Source organism: Pyrgilauda ruficollis, unplaced genomic scaffold, assembly GCF_017590135.1.
Source record: "Pyrgilauda ruficollis isolate IOZ18807 unplaced genomic scaffold, ASM1759013v1 scaffold70, whole genome shotgun sequence".
NCBI lineage: Eukaryota > Metazoa > Chordata > Aves > Passeriformes > Passeridae > Pyrgilauda > Pyrgilauda ruficollis.
This window is the reverse complement of record NW_024528822.1, coordinates 1,515,632-1,533,167: the sequence shown is the minus strand read 5'-3', so window position 1 is coordinate 1,533,167 and position 17,536 is coordinate 1,515,632. Positions and strand designations below refer to the sequence as shown.

The window sequence follows — 17,536 nt, the reverse complement described above, 5'->3', positions numbered from 1 at the left end:
AATCCAATTCTGTTCTGAAATTCTCACTCCATGAGATGACAGCCCCAACTCACACAGTTAAGAGAGAGCACCCATTACTTTCTGGACCTGAACTACAAATAAACAAGCCTAATGGCATATGAGATGAAACAGAGAGAGAGCAGTACAGCATTTGGATGGCAGCAGGTCTGGTTTTGTTTTCATTAAAATAATTTGATTGGTAGGAATCAAATCAGACCGTCTGATGAAAGTATAAACTCATTGCTTCAGCCTACAGGAAACCTTTCTGTTAGATAAATCCACATTTTGGAGAGTTGTTTTTTTTTTAAATATATACATCATTCTATGCTTCATGATAATGATGTATTCATTATTTAGGAAAATGTACAAAATCATTTGGATATTTTTGTGTAGAGCTGAGGCAAGATGCTTAAGCATGAAACTTAAGTATCAATAGCAGATTATCCAAACCACCTCAAAGGTTAAAGCAGCACAAAATATAACAATGACAAAGACATTTTATGGTTTGCTGGGATTGGAGGAAAATATATTATTTTAAATGTTGATTTGTGGATCAAGCTGGCATTAAAAATAGTGAACCAGATGACGCCATTCTCTTTCAGAGAGTCAATTTTTTGATGGTGTTCTTAAGGAAAATAATATATTTGTATGCAATCCAAAGCTGTTACAATTTTATTTGAAGTGCTGATCTTCCAAGTTCACCTCACCCTCTTCCCCTTCAAATTACTAATTTGCCAATAGTATATTGTCATTCAAGGAACTGGTAAAATAAGGCCCAAGGATATCAGAGAAAGATGTTCTGTTCTCCAGTAAGGAATTATGCTTCTACATTTTAACTTCTTCAAACACATTATAGACATCTGCTAATGTAAATATGCACTTTATGGTATTCCATGTACTTAATTTAATAGTGCTATAAAGATGGATTTTAAATTTTTTTAAAAACTTTTTTAAAAATTGGAAGCATAAAATCATCTTAATAGATACATTTTCTTTTTTTTTTTTTTTTTTTTAACCTAATGAAATTTATGAATTGATGAAAAAGACTACAAACATGGGAGCCAGCTATTTAAAACATAACTCCAACACATTCACAACTCCTTGAAGAAAGATTTTGGAGAAAAAACCTGAAGATCAAAAGAATTCCGTTCTCCCCTTGTGAATAATAATTCTGGATTTTTGTAAATGCATCTCTTACAACCAGAGACCCTCAAAAGCACTGAAATGTTTCCATCTCAGGAAGTCAGACACTAACCCTAATTGGAAACAGAAAGCAAGCTGTTTGCAATACTGTAATAAGCCGTGGCAATTTTGTTATTTTAGATGGGGATGTTAATGATGAGCCACAAAATGCAAGTTGTTACAAAGCCTTTGAGAATAAAGCTGTATGCCCTATATTCTCCTCCCATGCTGTTCCAGTTAAAACCATACATGCGGAAGGACAAATGAAAATGTTGCCATGGTGATCAGAGCAGTTACCAAATCATGTACACTGTAGGAAGGATTCCCTAAAGAACCTTATTAAGCATTTTGTTGCTCTTTTAAATAAATATTTTCAGAAAGCCTTTTTTTATTTCACTGTCAATAAAACTCAGTTAGCTAAACCCTATTTCTCTACCCTCAAAATAAAAACACACCATACATTAAGAAATATTTTGGTTAAAAGTTAGGAATGGGATTCTTAAGCTGAAAATTTTGAAATAGGAACCAAGGATGAGCCTACCCAAAATAAGACCTGTTCAAGATACCTGAATGTTTTTCAGCATAGGTATGTCAAGCCTGCTAAGATACTGATGTCTCCAGCTGCCCAGTTCAAAAACCTTTGAATCTTTGAATTAAAGGCATCCCAAAAGCCTTTTGGTTAAAAGGCATATGTAGGGGTTTTTACAATAACATTGCATGTGAGACATGAGGTGAGTTCTGCAGCAGTAGCACCATCCAAAGCCCCCTGTCCTGTGTGCCCAGACTAGTAGCTGAACACAGTTGGGTGAGGCCCATTATCCAAGACAAACAGCAAAGAAAACAAAATCTGTACAATGCAGACATCTTGTATTTCCACTGCACAAAACAGTACAACAGACATTGATGGAAATTGCTAAAAATAAGCTGGAGAAGGTACATGCACTTTGGGGGAAATGCACGTGGCTTTGTTCACCAAGCAGCCCTTTTCAGCATCTAAATTCAGCATTTAAGAATACCCCAAGGCCCTAAATTCCTCAGCTAGTTTTTTGCAGGTATTTAAGATGTTTATGGAATACAAGTTGGTGCAGAGGAAGGGAGGAAGTTTGATCTCTTATGGGTGGCTGTTCAGCTCAGAGTGGTGCAGTTCTCCAACAAAATTGTCTCCTGCCTTATGGAGCTGGCTGAAGCACTGTACATATCAGGTACTGCAGTGAGACAACTGTCCTAATGCATCAGATTGAAAAAGAGTTTTCATTTTTTTTTTAATAAGGAGAAGAAAAACAACAAAAAAATCTCTAAAATAACAGTTGCTTCCATCAGGTGCCTTGCACGAGCTTAATTTTACTTTATGAAGGCAGTTTTATTTCACACTCATTCTTTTCCTTTCACTGTACTTTAAAGTTGAAACAAAAAAACATCCCAGAACTTCCACAAATTACTTGCTGACAACTTAACTAATGTGTGGCCACAAAATGTACAAACATAGTGGCTGTCAACACCACAGTGGTCTTGCTGCATATCCTAGAACAACATTTATTTACCATTACTCTGCATCCCCATGAAGTCCTACTCTCATGGGCAAAAGCATGTAGAGGGCTGCTCAGAAAATGTAATTCCTCATCCCTGTGCTGTTCAGGGCAGTCTTACACCCCCCACTAAAACCCTCAGGAACACTTATTTCACAGTTCAGTTTACTTTCTAAATAGTTCAAATCATTATCATTCAAAATAAGATACCAGCAACCACATTTTTTTACGTTTTTATTGATGCAATCCTGATGTGTGACTATACATCTTCATTCTGCTTATAGCTACAATGGCAATTTACTAGGATTGTTTTTGTAGTCAAGTTTCTTACAGTCTTCAGAAAACATATTTATAGACACCACTTACTGTATAAGACCAATCACTCTAAACAATGTAAATCACTGGGACTTTTTCCTAAATAGTGCTACTTGAGGAAAAGGTCACGCTACTCTCTTTAGATAGAAATTTTGTAAAGGCAATTGAATTGAATTCACCTTCCAAGGAAAATAAGAACGTTAAAAATAGCTTCAAGAATTGATATGACTCATTTGGATCCCAGAAAAATCTATTACTGGCAAAGATATCTACAATTTGATACTGTACTTGGTATTTTTACTAAGACCAAAAATATTTATGAAGTACTGAAATTAAACTTGTACATTGCTCTGAAAGATAAGCATTACCTTGAATTTTTCTTTTTTTTAAATTTTTTTTTTTAATTTTAGGGGGGTTTTATAGCCAAAATTGCACTACCTTCCAAAAATATTGTAGGTATGGGTTAAGTGTTGACATCTGAAGAAAAAAATGTTAAAAGCATGCAACACTGATACCAAGTTTTAGCAGGTAACATTTTTAATTGAAAACTGATTCAAAGGATAGTACAAAAGAGTTTCTTCTCCCTAAAGGGATTTTCAGATGCAGGTACAGGAATAATAAGGGGATCTTCTCCAATGTGTGCATCACAATATGCCAATAAATCTGCTGCAGCCTTGGATACCTAACAGAAGAGAAGAGAGAACTACTGTAACACTTAATTCTGAACCAATCTGAATTGCATAAATATTTTTCACAGAGCAAATGATAATGGAAACTATTGTAAAACAGGGAGTAGATTGCTTTATCCTTTAAAGATAAGACACATCTCTCAATTTGCTCTTCCTAGGCCTAGTAATCCTTACACACATTTTACCTAACATGGTGACATAGATGGTATTGATTGATATCATCCACGTCGAGCTGTTCCTCTGCATCAGAAGGAGGTCAGGAATACACAGTCATTAAAACATTTATATGTTAATCAGCCATAAGCAATAAGGATTCTCCTTGAAGTGTCTGTTTCTGTAGAGAAACCTGCTTCAGCTCTCACTCCCATTAATTGGTTTTAAGGTTTTCCACACATACTCTCTCTACCCTCTGCTCTTCTGGTAGCAAAAAAAAAAAAAAAGTTCCTTATGCACATGACCATGGGATTAAAAAGAAATAATAAATCAGGAACAAAACCTGAACATCATGTGTCATAGGTCTCATTTAAGCTAAATACTGCTCTTTTCAATGAAGCAAGACTAATGTCTTCTGCTTAGTACCTTACTATAAGTAGTCCTTTATTCACAGCATTCATTTAAATTTAAGCACTACCTTAATATTTTTTAACTTAATATTTTTATACTTCTAAAATAAATAATTCTTAGGCCTCCAAATTCAGGACATGGATTTATGCTTACTGAAAAATCTATAAAAATACAAATACATACAAAAATGTAGCGGTGTGTTGAATATTTGCAAAGCAAGTTATTTTACAGTAAATGATAAATGAAATATTAAACCTTTTAATTTTTGCAGCTTTGTACCATAAGAATATTGGTGGCAGTAGGCCATAGTGACTCATTTATTTTTTCAAGAATTTAGAAAGTATATACAAAACTTTTTGTTCTGATCAGTCAGTAAGATATTCATGGCTATCTGTATCTCTTTGCTTTGGTGAATTATTGGGTTTTCAATATTCTGATAGCTGAGAAAATGAATTCTGGAGTGTTTACAAAGAAGTCTTTTCTCTGAGCACTGTGGCAGCTTGTCCCTCTTCAAACACCAGGGTCAGTATGTTTGCACAGCTAGAGTGAAGAGAAGAAACAAATCACATTTCTGGTATTTTTCCAGCAGGTGTGTCCCCAGTGTTTGCTTTAAGCTTCCCCACACCCTGCTCGCTTTGACATGAACCCAGCTGTCCTGGTTTAGGGCAAATTTGGGAGAAATAAGCCTATAGTAGGCTTCAGATTAGATCTATGAAGTCAATGGGTATTGAATCAGAATTTGCATGAAATTTGAATGAACTTCTGAAGACGATTAGAGACTTTATTTCTCTATTTTCTTTATTTTTAATTTCTGTGTGTCTTTGTAGAATGCTTAAACCTATGGAGAACCTGTGGTTGGCACCCCAGTATAGACTATCCCCCTAATGGAGGAAATAAAAGTGTTAAGGTTATTTAAAATCAGTTTGTCTTTGAATTGGCCTGTAAGACAAAAGGGTGGCAGAGACACTACGTATGAGCAGAAGGCTGCTGGGCACAGGTGAAACAGAAAACTGAAAAAAATCAGAAGAGATGTTCACAAGGACCAGTGCTTCTGAAGAAAGAAGCAGGTGAAACAAAAATGTGTTGAAGTTACAGACCTCAAAGTACAAAGGATTGTAATGATTTTCCTGTAATGATCTTGTTAGTTTCATGCATGGATAAGCAACATCAGCCCAAGTATATTGCTTTTCATTCAATGGAAGAGCAGTACAATTTCAGACCACATTCTTAGGAGGGAGAAACCCAATAATATCATTTCCTGTTTCTCTACATATTGCTGTGCTTTGTTATGATATAACAAAAAAAGGATGTTTCACTAGTAAAAGCTCAGCATACATTTTTGTATCTAACTTGTCCTGTAATGCTGGTAAAAATGTTGTGAAGCAGAGTAACACATTCACAGAATCATCTGGGTTGGAAAAGACCTTTGAAATTATCAAGTCCAGCCTTTGACCTAACACCATCTTGTCAACCAGACCACGGCACTTGGTGCCACATCAGTCTTTTCTTAACTCCAGGGACGGCAACCCCACCACCTCCCTGGGTACCCCACTCCAATGCCCCATCACCCCTTTCTGTGAAGAAAAACCCTTCCTTCAAGGGTTTTTGTCATAGTGTTTAAGTCGCATTTTAGTTTGCTTTTAAACAAACCCTAGTACAATTTATTTAAAAACCAACCTGCAACAAGAAATTGAGGACCATGATCATTGCACAAACTAAACCTGCACTAGACCATATATTTTCATCCTTTAAACAAATAAAAGGTTTTGAGATTACAGTAGTCATTAAAAAAAGTGAATTATAACCATTTCTTCACTAAAAGTAGAGTAACTTAGGCCTGCACAGTGGAATAATGGCCATTCACAACAGGGAGTTAAATGAGCTGATCACAGTCCAGGAGCAATGCAAACACGAGTACCTGTGGCTGTGAGCAGCGTTGGCGAAGTCAGATCTGTGGCCCAAAAAAGAGCAAAATACAATATTGCCTCCAGCAAATTGCCTGCTCAGTGTCATTATTGGGAAGAGCAGTGGTGAAAAGCCTGTGCACTGAGCATGGCACCAAGGTCCAGCAGGGACGGCTGCTTTGGCACAGGCAGCACCCAGAGGTGCCCCACGGCCAGGGCTGGGGGCTGTGCTGCACACATTGATGTGCTGATTGTGTACCATGGAAGGAGTGGAATGGAGCCCAATCTATCCTAACTTTTACTCGCCTTTGGGGTTATTTGTGGCTGAATGTTGCTGGACAGCTTCAAAATAGCTTTTCCTAAGAATTAAAATAAATGCATGGGATTTGAATATTCAAATGAAGTGAACACATTTATCACGTCAGCTTTCCTATGCAATATGGCTTGGTCTGCAAGTTCAAAGTAATTTATACATATTGCAGAAGTGGCTAAAGAAAAAAAATCAGTCTCCAGTTTGATTGATGAATTCTATCAGAAAGTTAACATCTCATTTTTAAAAAATCTTTTTAAGGTGCATGGATTAGAAGATGGAGTAAATAGGTATCACACTGATTCTCACATTTTGTAGAATTACTCTTACTTTCTTGCAAAAACCACATCTGGTTATCAAATTAACAATAGGGAAAAAATGTCCAACAAGTCACTCAACCCTGATGCTTTAAAGAATTAGTATCAGGAAGACTGTGAAATTTTACCATTATATTTCAGAGTAGCAGAGGTGATAAAAACTGCCAGAGTTAGTACACCCTGTTAGCTGCGTTAATAATTATAAGCTTCAGTGACAGGGCAAAATGCTGCAATTACAATGTCTTCTGCCTTGTCATGGATTGTGACTAATTACCATCCTTGCTACAACACCCCCTCTGCTTATCCTTTACATCTAAAACAAAGACATTCACACACATTTATTGGCATTCTCACTGTTCATCTCCCAACACTATTCAGGACCAGTTAGGAATACTTCCTATCTTCCTTAGGAAAAAGAAAATGGAATGATAACTGATATGCCAAGGGTCTTAAATGTCAGAGCACTCTTGCTTTTCTGCTTGCAAAGAAAAGATTAAGTTGTGCTTTATTCTGAGGACAACTCTGATAAACACCAATACTAACTTTGCTTTCTCAACTTTACTGCTAGCATCTTTAGAAGACACATTATTCTACTAGTCATGAGGCCACTGTTCACCTGATTTTACTTTGGTGTTTCCTAGCTTGAGATCTGTGTTTCCAGCTTCCTACTTATTTCTCCTTTATAACTCTAGCTGTTCCTTTGCCAGGTAAGACAGGTTCAATTATGATCCTGCTGGCATTCCTATGGTTTATAAAAAACCCCACAGTAATCCTCCTTCCAACTACCGATCAATACACCAATAACTCCAACCATCTCTTGAGTTGTCTTTCACATCTCAGCAGCGAGTTGTCTTTGTGGAACCTCAGAACACAGCACTGCTTTGCTTCTTTGACTGGCTAGAGGACTTAATAGGACTTCTTAAATTAGCTGAAAAATTCAGAATACAGTGGGGAGTCAGCAACTATCAACATACTTTTAACTACAACATTTTAAACGAGTAGACCCAACTCTTGCTGGTTACAGTGGCTGCTGGGCATTGGAAACAAAATGCCTCTGCAGTAGAAAAATAAACTGGAACTTCTGATTTTCCCAGTCAATAACACAGACACTTCTTCCATTTTAGCAATGTGGTCTTGCCTTTGTGGCAATAACAACTTGGCTATAGCTATTTGCAAAAGAGGGTTTAATTAAATTATTTGGAAAGCCCTGATCTTTTGTTAAATGTCTAACTAGTTTAATTAGATGTAAAACACCAGGAAAAAAAGGAAGTAAGTTCATTGATCTACCTCTACAGTAATGATCTGAGAACTTAAAATCTCCCGTTGAAACCAGTGGAAAGTCTCTTGGTAAAATTTGATTGTGCTGAAACTCACATTACCTGATTCAAGATTAAAAAGCCAAGCAGATTTTGAAGGAATAAAAAGCCCATCAACCGCTTCTCACAATCCCTCATATGCTTGTTCAGAGAAATTCTAGAAATCAAGGCATTTTGAAAAGTTATATTTGTTTTATATTAGTATAGGAGCCCTCATAATTCTGAAATATGACAGATTTTCTTTGGTGTGTTTTTGGTCCCAGGCTGTTTCAAAAAGTGAAATAATTGCACTTTCAAGCTACCTGTTTTTTAGGTCTGCCACATTTGTAATAACTGTGTTCATTTTAATTAAACTGACTGTAAAAATAACCTATGTCTTTCTTACAGCTATGTCTTTCTTGCATATGCAATTAAGAATGTTATACACCTAACTAATGAAGAAGCTATTTGCAAAACTGACCTAATGATGTGGGATGTGACAGTTGCCACTGCATACATAGAAGCAAGTTTAAGGCAATCTACTAAGTATCAACAAGTTCAAGTGCCAGTAAAGTGGGCCGTATCTTTCCAACACTTTCCTCTGCCACCCACACCCTCCCTTGTCAGTTCTGTCCATGCAGCTGCAATATGACCTGCGACTAACCAAGGCAGGCCTTCTTTTACTGCAGGAAGCAAACACCTGTCCCTGTGAACGGGTTATGTGATGAATTTGTGACATGTTATGAAACAGAGAAAGCACTTTTGCCTCTTCAGTGGTCTTACAAGACATCACTAAAAACTGCCACAAAACGATGACTGAAATGTCTTTTTTCATATGAGCAAGACTGACCACTCATGTGCATTGTGCTAATATTTCTGAATTAATAAATATTACTTCTCCAGCTGGTGAGTTTGTGATCTGAGACTATTTTAAAAATCATAAATATATTCTACTGTCCCCATGCAGACTTTCAGCACAGAGGATGGATGGACAAACAGACTGAGTAAAGACCTACATGAAGATTTTAATGTACAACATTTCTAAATTGTCCTACTGACTTAATAATTTCAGTTACAATTTGTAGCAACTCGGTTACAGTTGTTTGTAGAGAACTGGGTAATTTCAATGCATTACTTTTTAAAGATGGAAAGAATTTCTTCCTTGTAGAGACTGGATTTTTATCGAAATAATTATACCCTATTTTCAGAGGAAGAGAGCAAAAGAAATAAGCATTGCTTTCTTAAAAAGTTCCAAGGCATTTTTAGCTTCTAGGTGCTTGGTATTTCACAAAATTTTAGCCTTGTGGAAAGAATGACATGCAAGAATAATCCACAGGATTTTTTGGTTAAAAAAACCAGAAAACCTCTGTTTAATAGTCCCTTTAATGATAATATTTAGTAATAAGATGCATGATGAAACCAAATTTTCACATACAACGTGTTATCAAGTGTGAAGAATCATAACTGGACACTGCAGTCTCACATGATTTTTGTGTCTGCAATGATGTCTGCACTAAAACAAAGCAAAGCAATTCAGCTTGTCTCATCATTATTCAAAAATTTTGCAATGTCTTAAAGACTTATTCCAATTCTTAAAGGAGAAAAACCAAGAAACCAGAGCTGCACTTAAATTCAGCTAGAGGTGACAAAGAAGAGCCCCACCAGCTGATTTTAAGTATTTCACAAAATACCACTTTTGACAAACATGACAGACACTCTCACAGAAGCAGACTTGAAGCCAGGCTTTGGAAATCACTTCACTAGAACACACCAGTTGGTATGTAACTCACAGTACTGAATATTGTTTTATTGCTCAACACAGATTCTTGATTTCTGCATTATTAAGGGCATACTGTTCCACAAACTAGCCAGTGAATTCAAAATATCAGTGAATTCAAAATATCAACAATAAGTCTAAGTTTACCTTTATTCTATCCATGTATGCTTCCATTTTTAATTGCTCCACAGCTTTTCTGGCTTGAGAAATACTGGTTGTACTGTTTGACACTAGTTCCTTCATTTTGTTTTTCCTGGAAAAGATGAAGTTGAGACCATTTAAAGAACAGGCAGCAAAAGCAGCAATCACTGAGAGCAGCTATCTGAACTCTAACCAGCCCTTGCCCACCACATCAACACTGTCAGGCTGTTGGTCACGAATACAAAGCAGACACCATTTATTTCTGTTCTCTTGCTCCATGGCACTTTATTGCATTACATATTTGCATCCTTGATCGTCAGCATTCTGCCTGAATCCTGCAAATGACATACAAATGCAGAGCACATGACCATGACTTCAGCGTGAAAATGGTTGCCCTGGTTCACGTTGCCAACGCAGAACAGCTGTTCACAAACAGACTTTGCAGGCATTGCACAGTTTGGCTCCACGCCCCAGTTACACCTAGAAACATCAAAACAAGCTCAGAAGTGTGTGCAGTGGAAATTAATGCCACACCACTCTCACCAAGCATCAGAGAGAAATTTTAAGATAGAGAATGAGTCAGAATTCTATTGATAAAAGAAGTTTAGAAATTAAGTAACAGATTAAGAAGAAATAATGCAGAGGTTTCCAACTTTTTGCTTAGACACCCCAGAAAAGTTTAAAGATGACTAAACCCAGTACAGTATGCTGTACAGTACAGGATGCTTTATTTTTTAAGAGATCTGCAGCTCTTGGGAAGGGACATCTAGGAAAGGTATGGCAGCATTTGTTTCTGTTGCATTGCTCCTCCCTGAGGGATTAAATCAGCTCAATATCCAGCAGTCCTCAGCACTGTTACCAAATGAGTTGAGATGTCCACATTCAGACCTTGACTAACTTACAGTACCTGTGCCAGAGGTGGTCTGCAGGTTAGAGCCCCTTGTGCTGACACCTCTATGCAGCGCTGGCCTAGCACAAGGAACAGTCACTGTTTTGAAGTCACTGGAGGTTGGACTGAGGCCACATGGAAAGATGGGATGGGATACAGATGACCTACACAGGTCCCAGACTAGCTGTACTACCTAGTAAGACCGGATGGTGAGGTTTCAATCAGGCAACATTCCCCTGTGGTCCTTACACAAGGACCACCTGCCACCTGCAGCCAGATTAGTCTGGCACCAAGCCTCAGAAACCAATCCAAAGTTCAGTAAAATGCAAAGGACACAGAGTGTGAGAGGCAGATGGGATACAGGAGAAAAACACACACACAAGGAGGCTTTTTGCACTGCTGCCAAAGCAGTTTTAGGCTCAGACCCTTCAAAATGAATACTTCCAGCTTATTTCTGAATAAGAAGCAAACACCTAGAACCACACAAATTTCCCTTCTTGAACCTTGATAGCTTACCTGATCCAGTCACTGGGGTGTAAGATACAAACAGGAAATAAAGTAGGACACTGGAAATGCTCTTGTAAAAAAACCTGTACATACAATGCCCCTGTTAGACTCAAGACAAGTACACAATCTATAGTAAAAAAAGAATGGATAAATACTTTTTTAACTACTTTGATTTTGCAAAACACAAATGCTCAGAGACAAGACAAAGACAGTTGTTTCTTCTCACAGCCTGGTATGACACAAACTGTTTCTAAAAATCAGTAACCTGTGCTGTAAAATAGATGGTGTAATACAAATGCCATGGTGAGCCATGCTCAACATTAATTTGAAGAAACAAGAGAATCTTTTTCTTTCAGATCTAGTATAAGTCAAGGCAGGGAAACGCTACTTTAAAATATATTAATTGTGCCAAACAAAACAAGAGCTTGAACATATGCCAAGAAAAAGAACAGGTTTTCTGCATATATGTGTGTCATTTGAATGGAACACAAGTTTCCCCCTTGCATGCTCTGATGAAATAAAATCATGTCAGAACACAGCAGGTTCTTTGTCTTCATCTTTGTTTACAATTTTTAAACTCATATTCCTTACAAGGAATGGGACTGAATATATGTGGAGGAACTGGCTTTGCATAAAATGCCATGTACTGTACGAAAATCCACAACCAAGCCACAGCCTCCAATCCATTTTGAGATGTGTTTTGACTTGCAGTGGAAAGTCAAACAGAAGAAAGGGTACAAGACATTCACAAAAAGAGAAGGCTCTGAATTACAGCTCATCTCTGGACTTTTTGTTTGACTCAACCTCCTCACTTTTAAGTATCAACCCATCCATAAAAATTAGAATAAACACATTTAGCTTTGTTTACAAAATGATATCCCCACAAGAGTGAATAATTTAAATTTTATCATCTCCACATCTACCTTACTAATGATCACAAAGTCAAAAATGTCAAAGCTAAATCAAGTCAGAGGCCTTTCTACATTTGCCACAAACATTTAAATTAAACTGAATTAAGCAACTGCAACTCCCTGAACAGTCCAGAGAATTCCAGATCTCCCAAGTCTTTCTGGCAATTCACTCACTCATACTGTAAAAGCTATAAACATTAGTGTTAGACAATCTGAACTGTTACTAGCTACAACAAAGTTGGCAAGAACAGTGTTCATAGTACTTCCAGCCAGTGTTTAAGCATTTACAGAATAAGAATTAAGTCCATAGTAGAATTCTGAAAAGGCTATTAGGCATAAAAGTGCTTCTAAAAATTCAAACCATGTTTCTAAAACAATGCCACACAGATAATATATCCTTACCTATATTCTGAAACATCAACTAGGAAAATTTTTAAAAAATAAAATATATATCTTGACTAGTAAAGCATTTAACAGTATCAAAAAAAACCAAACAGAATATGAGGCTTCATAAAGAAAGAACTTTAAAACAACAACAAAAAAAAAGTCTGCCTCTAGGCATTTCAGACATGAGAGAAAATATCCACTTATCCCCAGCAAGAGGTTCGTTTATACTCTGAAGTTCTGAAGTACAAACATTTTTTCTGTTCCAAATCCTGCTCCAACCTTGGCCTTTACATGCATTTAAATATTTAACTACTATATTTCTGGAAGTGTTTAGCATCCATTTAAGTATTTAATTTTCTACAGACAGGTATGGTTCCATAACTTTACGAGACTGGCTTCTCCTCACATACCAAGCTACATATACCTCTACCTTCTTTCACTCTCTGCAAACACAGTACATATCTGTGCATCATTTAAGGCCCTATTACATATGGAGTGATGTTGACAATGAGAACTGTACTCACTTTCAAAGCAGGCTGTGATAAAGATCCTTCCTGCAGACAAAACTTTGTATGACACTTGATTCTGTTCTCCTTAGGACCTATGATAATAACCTTAAGCTTAATATTCTTTAATGAAATAAAATTGTTACCTAGAAATAAAGCTCTGGAGAGAAGAAAAATTTTAATTACAAGAGAATCTATTACACACCCATCCCCTGGAATGTGAGGAAGCCTCTCCTTCAAACACCCTCTTGCAGGATGTGTTTCATCTAAGGCTGCAGCCTGACAAATGGATCTCATCCTCTCTCTTAAGATGACTCCTCTGAAACTGTCCAAGTATTCTCTAGGCCTTTAGTCCTACAGGAAGGCACATTTATCTTTATATTGTACCTGGGTGACCAGTCTACAGGATCATGGAATGGTTTATGTTGGAAGGAACCTTTAAAGATCACCTGGTTCAAGGAAGTGCAATGTTCCTGCAATGAGCAGGAACATCTACTGTAACAAGTTGCTCAGGGCCCTTTCCAAGCTGACCTGGAATGTTTCCAGGGATGGGGCATCCACCACTTCTCTGGGTAACATATTACAGTGTTTCACCACAATCACGGTAAAGCTTTTTTCCTTACATCTGGTCTGAATCAACCCTCTTTAGTTAAAACCATTACCGTTCGTCCTTTCACAACTGGCCCTGCTAAAAATTCTGTCCCAGTTTTTCTTTTAAGCCTCTTTTTATTACTGAAAGGCTGCAGTAAGGTCTCCCCGGAGCCTTTGCTTCCCTAGGATGAACAATTTGAACTCTTTCTGATATTCCTCACAGGAGACGTGCTCCAGCCCCTTGATATCCTGGTGTCCCTCTCCTGGACTTGCTCCATGAGGTCAATGTCCTTGCCGTGCTGGGGACCTCAGAGCTGGATGCAGTGTGGATGCAGTGCTACCAGAGCTGAGTAAGGGGCAGAATCACCTCCCTGGACCTGCTGACCACATCCCTTTCGATGTTTAAAAGGAGCAACTTCTCCCCATCATTTGAATTACCTAAAACCCCTGGAACCAGAAATTCTCAGCTGGGTTTGCTGCTACTCATTCCTGGCTGGTTTTATGTTGGATCAATATAGGCACACGTCAATACAGGCCCTGATAATCACTTTAGTTACAGTAACTGTGCTAACGAGCAGCCTTCATGCAGCCTACGTGTTACTGCTGCAGCCAGCAGACCTGGATTATACAGGAGCCCATTTAGCCAGCCTATTTTTGGGCAGCACACCGAGTTCATTGACCTGGTCTCTACTGATTCTTTTCTTTTAGGGGAACACTGGCCGGGCTAACGAGGAACAGTGACAGCAGCTACACAGCCTTTTTTAGCCAAACAGTTTCTGCTGACTGGCACCTCACACCAGACAGCCCTTTCCTAAAGCATCACTCCTGAAAGCTGCACAGCGACAGCCTCCCAGCCAGCTGCATTTTCTCGCGTTTTGTTTACCTCACTTCATCCTTTTTCTGGGTTCTGCATGTAACTCATGTGTGCTGAAGTTCTTCATTTCTCAGGCTCCTAAAAATGCTTGTGAAGAGCAGCTTTTCCCTTTTTTGTTTTACAATGAATGATTGTACCCAACAGCACTTCAAAGTCAAATTTATCTTATTATAATGCATAAAGCTGCATAAAGATTTGCAGGTATAGCTTGATGCTGCATTGGGGTGAGGAGTGCAACCTTCACCTACTAAACATTATAAATACTTGTTAGTAAAATGCAGAAAAAGTCTAAAAACTTGAGTAACTGAAAGCAAAACTGAATTTTCAAGCTCAAGGATGGATTTCTACAAGAAACAGGGATGAAAAGCTGCATTTCCCCCCCTCTAGCTCCAAGTACAATCTTACAATGCCATAGCTTAAAAGTGACCTCTGGAACTCAATCTAAAAAGCCTGAAACCAAATTGCTGCCTTAATCTAAAGTCATGGACCTGAAATTACTAGATTAGAAAACCTGGGGTTGACAACTTCAAAGAAAAGCTTCCACACAAGCTCTGTACTTTGTGGACCACACAGCCCAATAGGAAAGTTAACCCAATCAATCACTGAACTAAGTTCTAGTGACATTAGTGGGAATCATCCCTGGATAATGACCTGCAAATCACATCCTAAATTGAGGAAAGATCGTCACATTTCATTATCCACTTGCAGGAACATAAACAGCAAAATTTACAGCCTCACAGCTGTTCGATGCCAAACTGGTATACCAAAGAAATTAAAACAGAGAAAAAAAAAAGAAAAAGAAATGGAAAGAAACCAAACTTCCTCTACTATCTCAGTTCTTACTCTAAGTTTTACAGCAACTGATGTAGCTCTGTAAAGAGAGAGGCAGGGTGAGGAATCCTTTTCTTTCTCTATCTCATGGCTGCATAAAGAAATACAAGAAAATTACTGCAGCTTTTCAGTCCATCTCCTAAGGAGAAGCTTAGTACTACAAGCAGAAATGATCAGATGAAAGGCAAGAACAATTGTTCACAATAAGGAAAGAATGAAATTTTCATACCATAACCATGGTGACTTTGAAAATAACTTCTCCTCATGTAACTGCAAATCAGCAAAACTCCAACAGCCTAGTTCTTATCTAACATATCCAGTACTATATCCAGTTCAATTGTCAAGTTCCAAAAATTCTTGCCATCATACCCAAATTTTTACTAAGAATTATAATCTTGCTTCTGAACATTAAAAAATTCAAAGGAAATAATGGCTGAACTGATGTGATATTTCCCAAAGACAATATTTTTGTACAATATTATTTTTCATCAGTATACAGGTTATTTGAACATATAGCCCAGCAAACCACCAGAGATTTGGAAAGTCTGAGGCAGAAAGATTTTTCCTGGCTACTATTTTACCTCTTTAGCTAATTTTGAAAGATAGCTGTGAGCTTTCAAAGAAATACACAGGAAATTTTAATTATTCCTCTCAAACCCCACTTAAAACGTATTTGGACAGAATTGTAACCTACAATATAGAGAGATCTTCTCCAGCAAGCTCGGCACTGCATCACCTGCAGGGCAGAAGCGTTTTTTAAGTTGTTATTCCGAGTTTTCTGTCTCACTGCGCTGCCCTAATGGCTCTGCTGTGCAGCAGCTCCCAGCACCACACATCAGTGATTGCCGCCAGCAGCAGCCGGGCAGCTGGAGCTGTTCCTCCGTCAGTGCGAGCTAGCCAGCAGGAAAAGCGGCCACTTCCTTGAGCCTTCGCCCCAGGCAGAGACGGAGGAGGAAGGAGCACGCCGGCAGAGCCCCCCTCCCCGCCGCCCGCGGGATACCTGGGCTCGGGGCGGGCTCCCCGGAGAAGGATGCTCCCCGCCGGTGCCGGCGACAACGGAGCCCAAAGCCCGACGCCGACTCCTGCGGATAACCGGGAAACTCCGGCTCGCGCGGCCGCCGCCGGCCCCTGCCCACCCGCAGCAGCCCACGGGACCACCGGGATGCCGGACGGAGCGGCCAAGGGATTCCCAGGACACCAGCGCCAGCCGCCGCGCTGGAGAAAGCCCCGCGCGGAAGCCCCGACCCGCCCTGCGCTGGGCGCCCCTCCCGGCACCTTCTCCCGCCCGCGCTCCTGGGCACTCCCTCCCTCCTCCCCTCCCTCCCTCCCTCCCTCACCGTGTGGGCGCGGAGGCTGCGGGCAGCCCGGCCGCGGCACATGGCGCGGCGGGGCGGGGCGGCCGCGGGCCCCGGAGGCACCGCCCTCACGCTCCGCCTGCCCCCGTCCCTCCTGATTCCTGCTGCGGCCGCCTCCTGCCCCGGCTACCGCAGGCGCTGGGGATCAAGCGATCATCCAGGTATTCTCAAACAGAATCACAGACCACAGAAACAAAATCCATTAGGTTGGAAAAGACCTCTGAGATCATCGAGTCCAACCTTTGATCGAACACCACTCTCTCAACTAGACCGTGGCGATAAGTGCCATATCCAGTCTTCCCTTAAACACATCGGGAACAGTGACTCCAGCGCGTCCCTGAGCAACCCATTCCAAAGTTTAATCACCATTTACGTGAAGAAATTCCTCCTACTGTCGAAACTGAACCTCCCCTGGCACGGCTAGAGGCCATTCCCTCTCATCCTGTCATTTGTGACCTGGAAGAAGAGACCTGCTCCCACCTGGCTACAGCCTCCTTTCCGGTGTAGAGAACGCTAAGGTCTCCCGAGTTTCCTTTTCTCCAGGCTAACCATCCCCAGCTCCTGCAGCCACTCCTCACAGGACCCGAGTTCCCTTCACCAAGTCAATTTCCCTTCTCTGGACATGCTCCAGCATCTCAGCATCCTTCCTGAACGGAGGGGCCCAA

The 17,536-nt window shown here is 39.5% G+C and overlaps 1 protein-coding gene across 1 annotated transcript; it reads right to left on the bottom strand.

The window, feature by feature from the left end:
* Positions 1-3,017: 3,017 nt before the first annotated feature.
* Positions 3,018-16,776, bottom strand: GNG4 (G protein subunit gamma 4). Its single transcript, XM_041485492.1, has 3 exons — positions 16,517-16,776; positions 10,027-10,132; positions 3,018-3,705 (listed from the first exon to the last, which is right to left on the bottom strand). Exons 2-3 carry the CDS (start codon positions 10,120-10,122, stop codon positions 3,577-3,579), a joined length of 225 nt encoding a protein of 74 aa, XP_041341426.1. The 5' UTR covers positions 10,123-10,132; positions 16,517-16,776; the 3' UTR covers positions 3,018-3,576.
* Between the last annotated feature and the right edge of the window lie 760 nt (positions 16,777-17,536).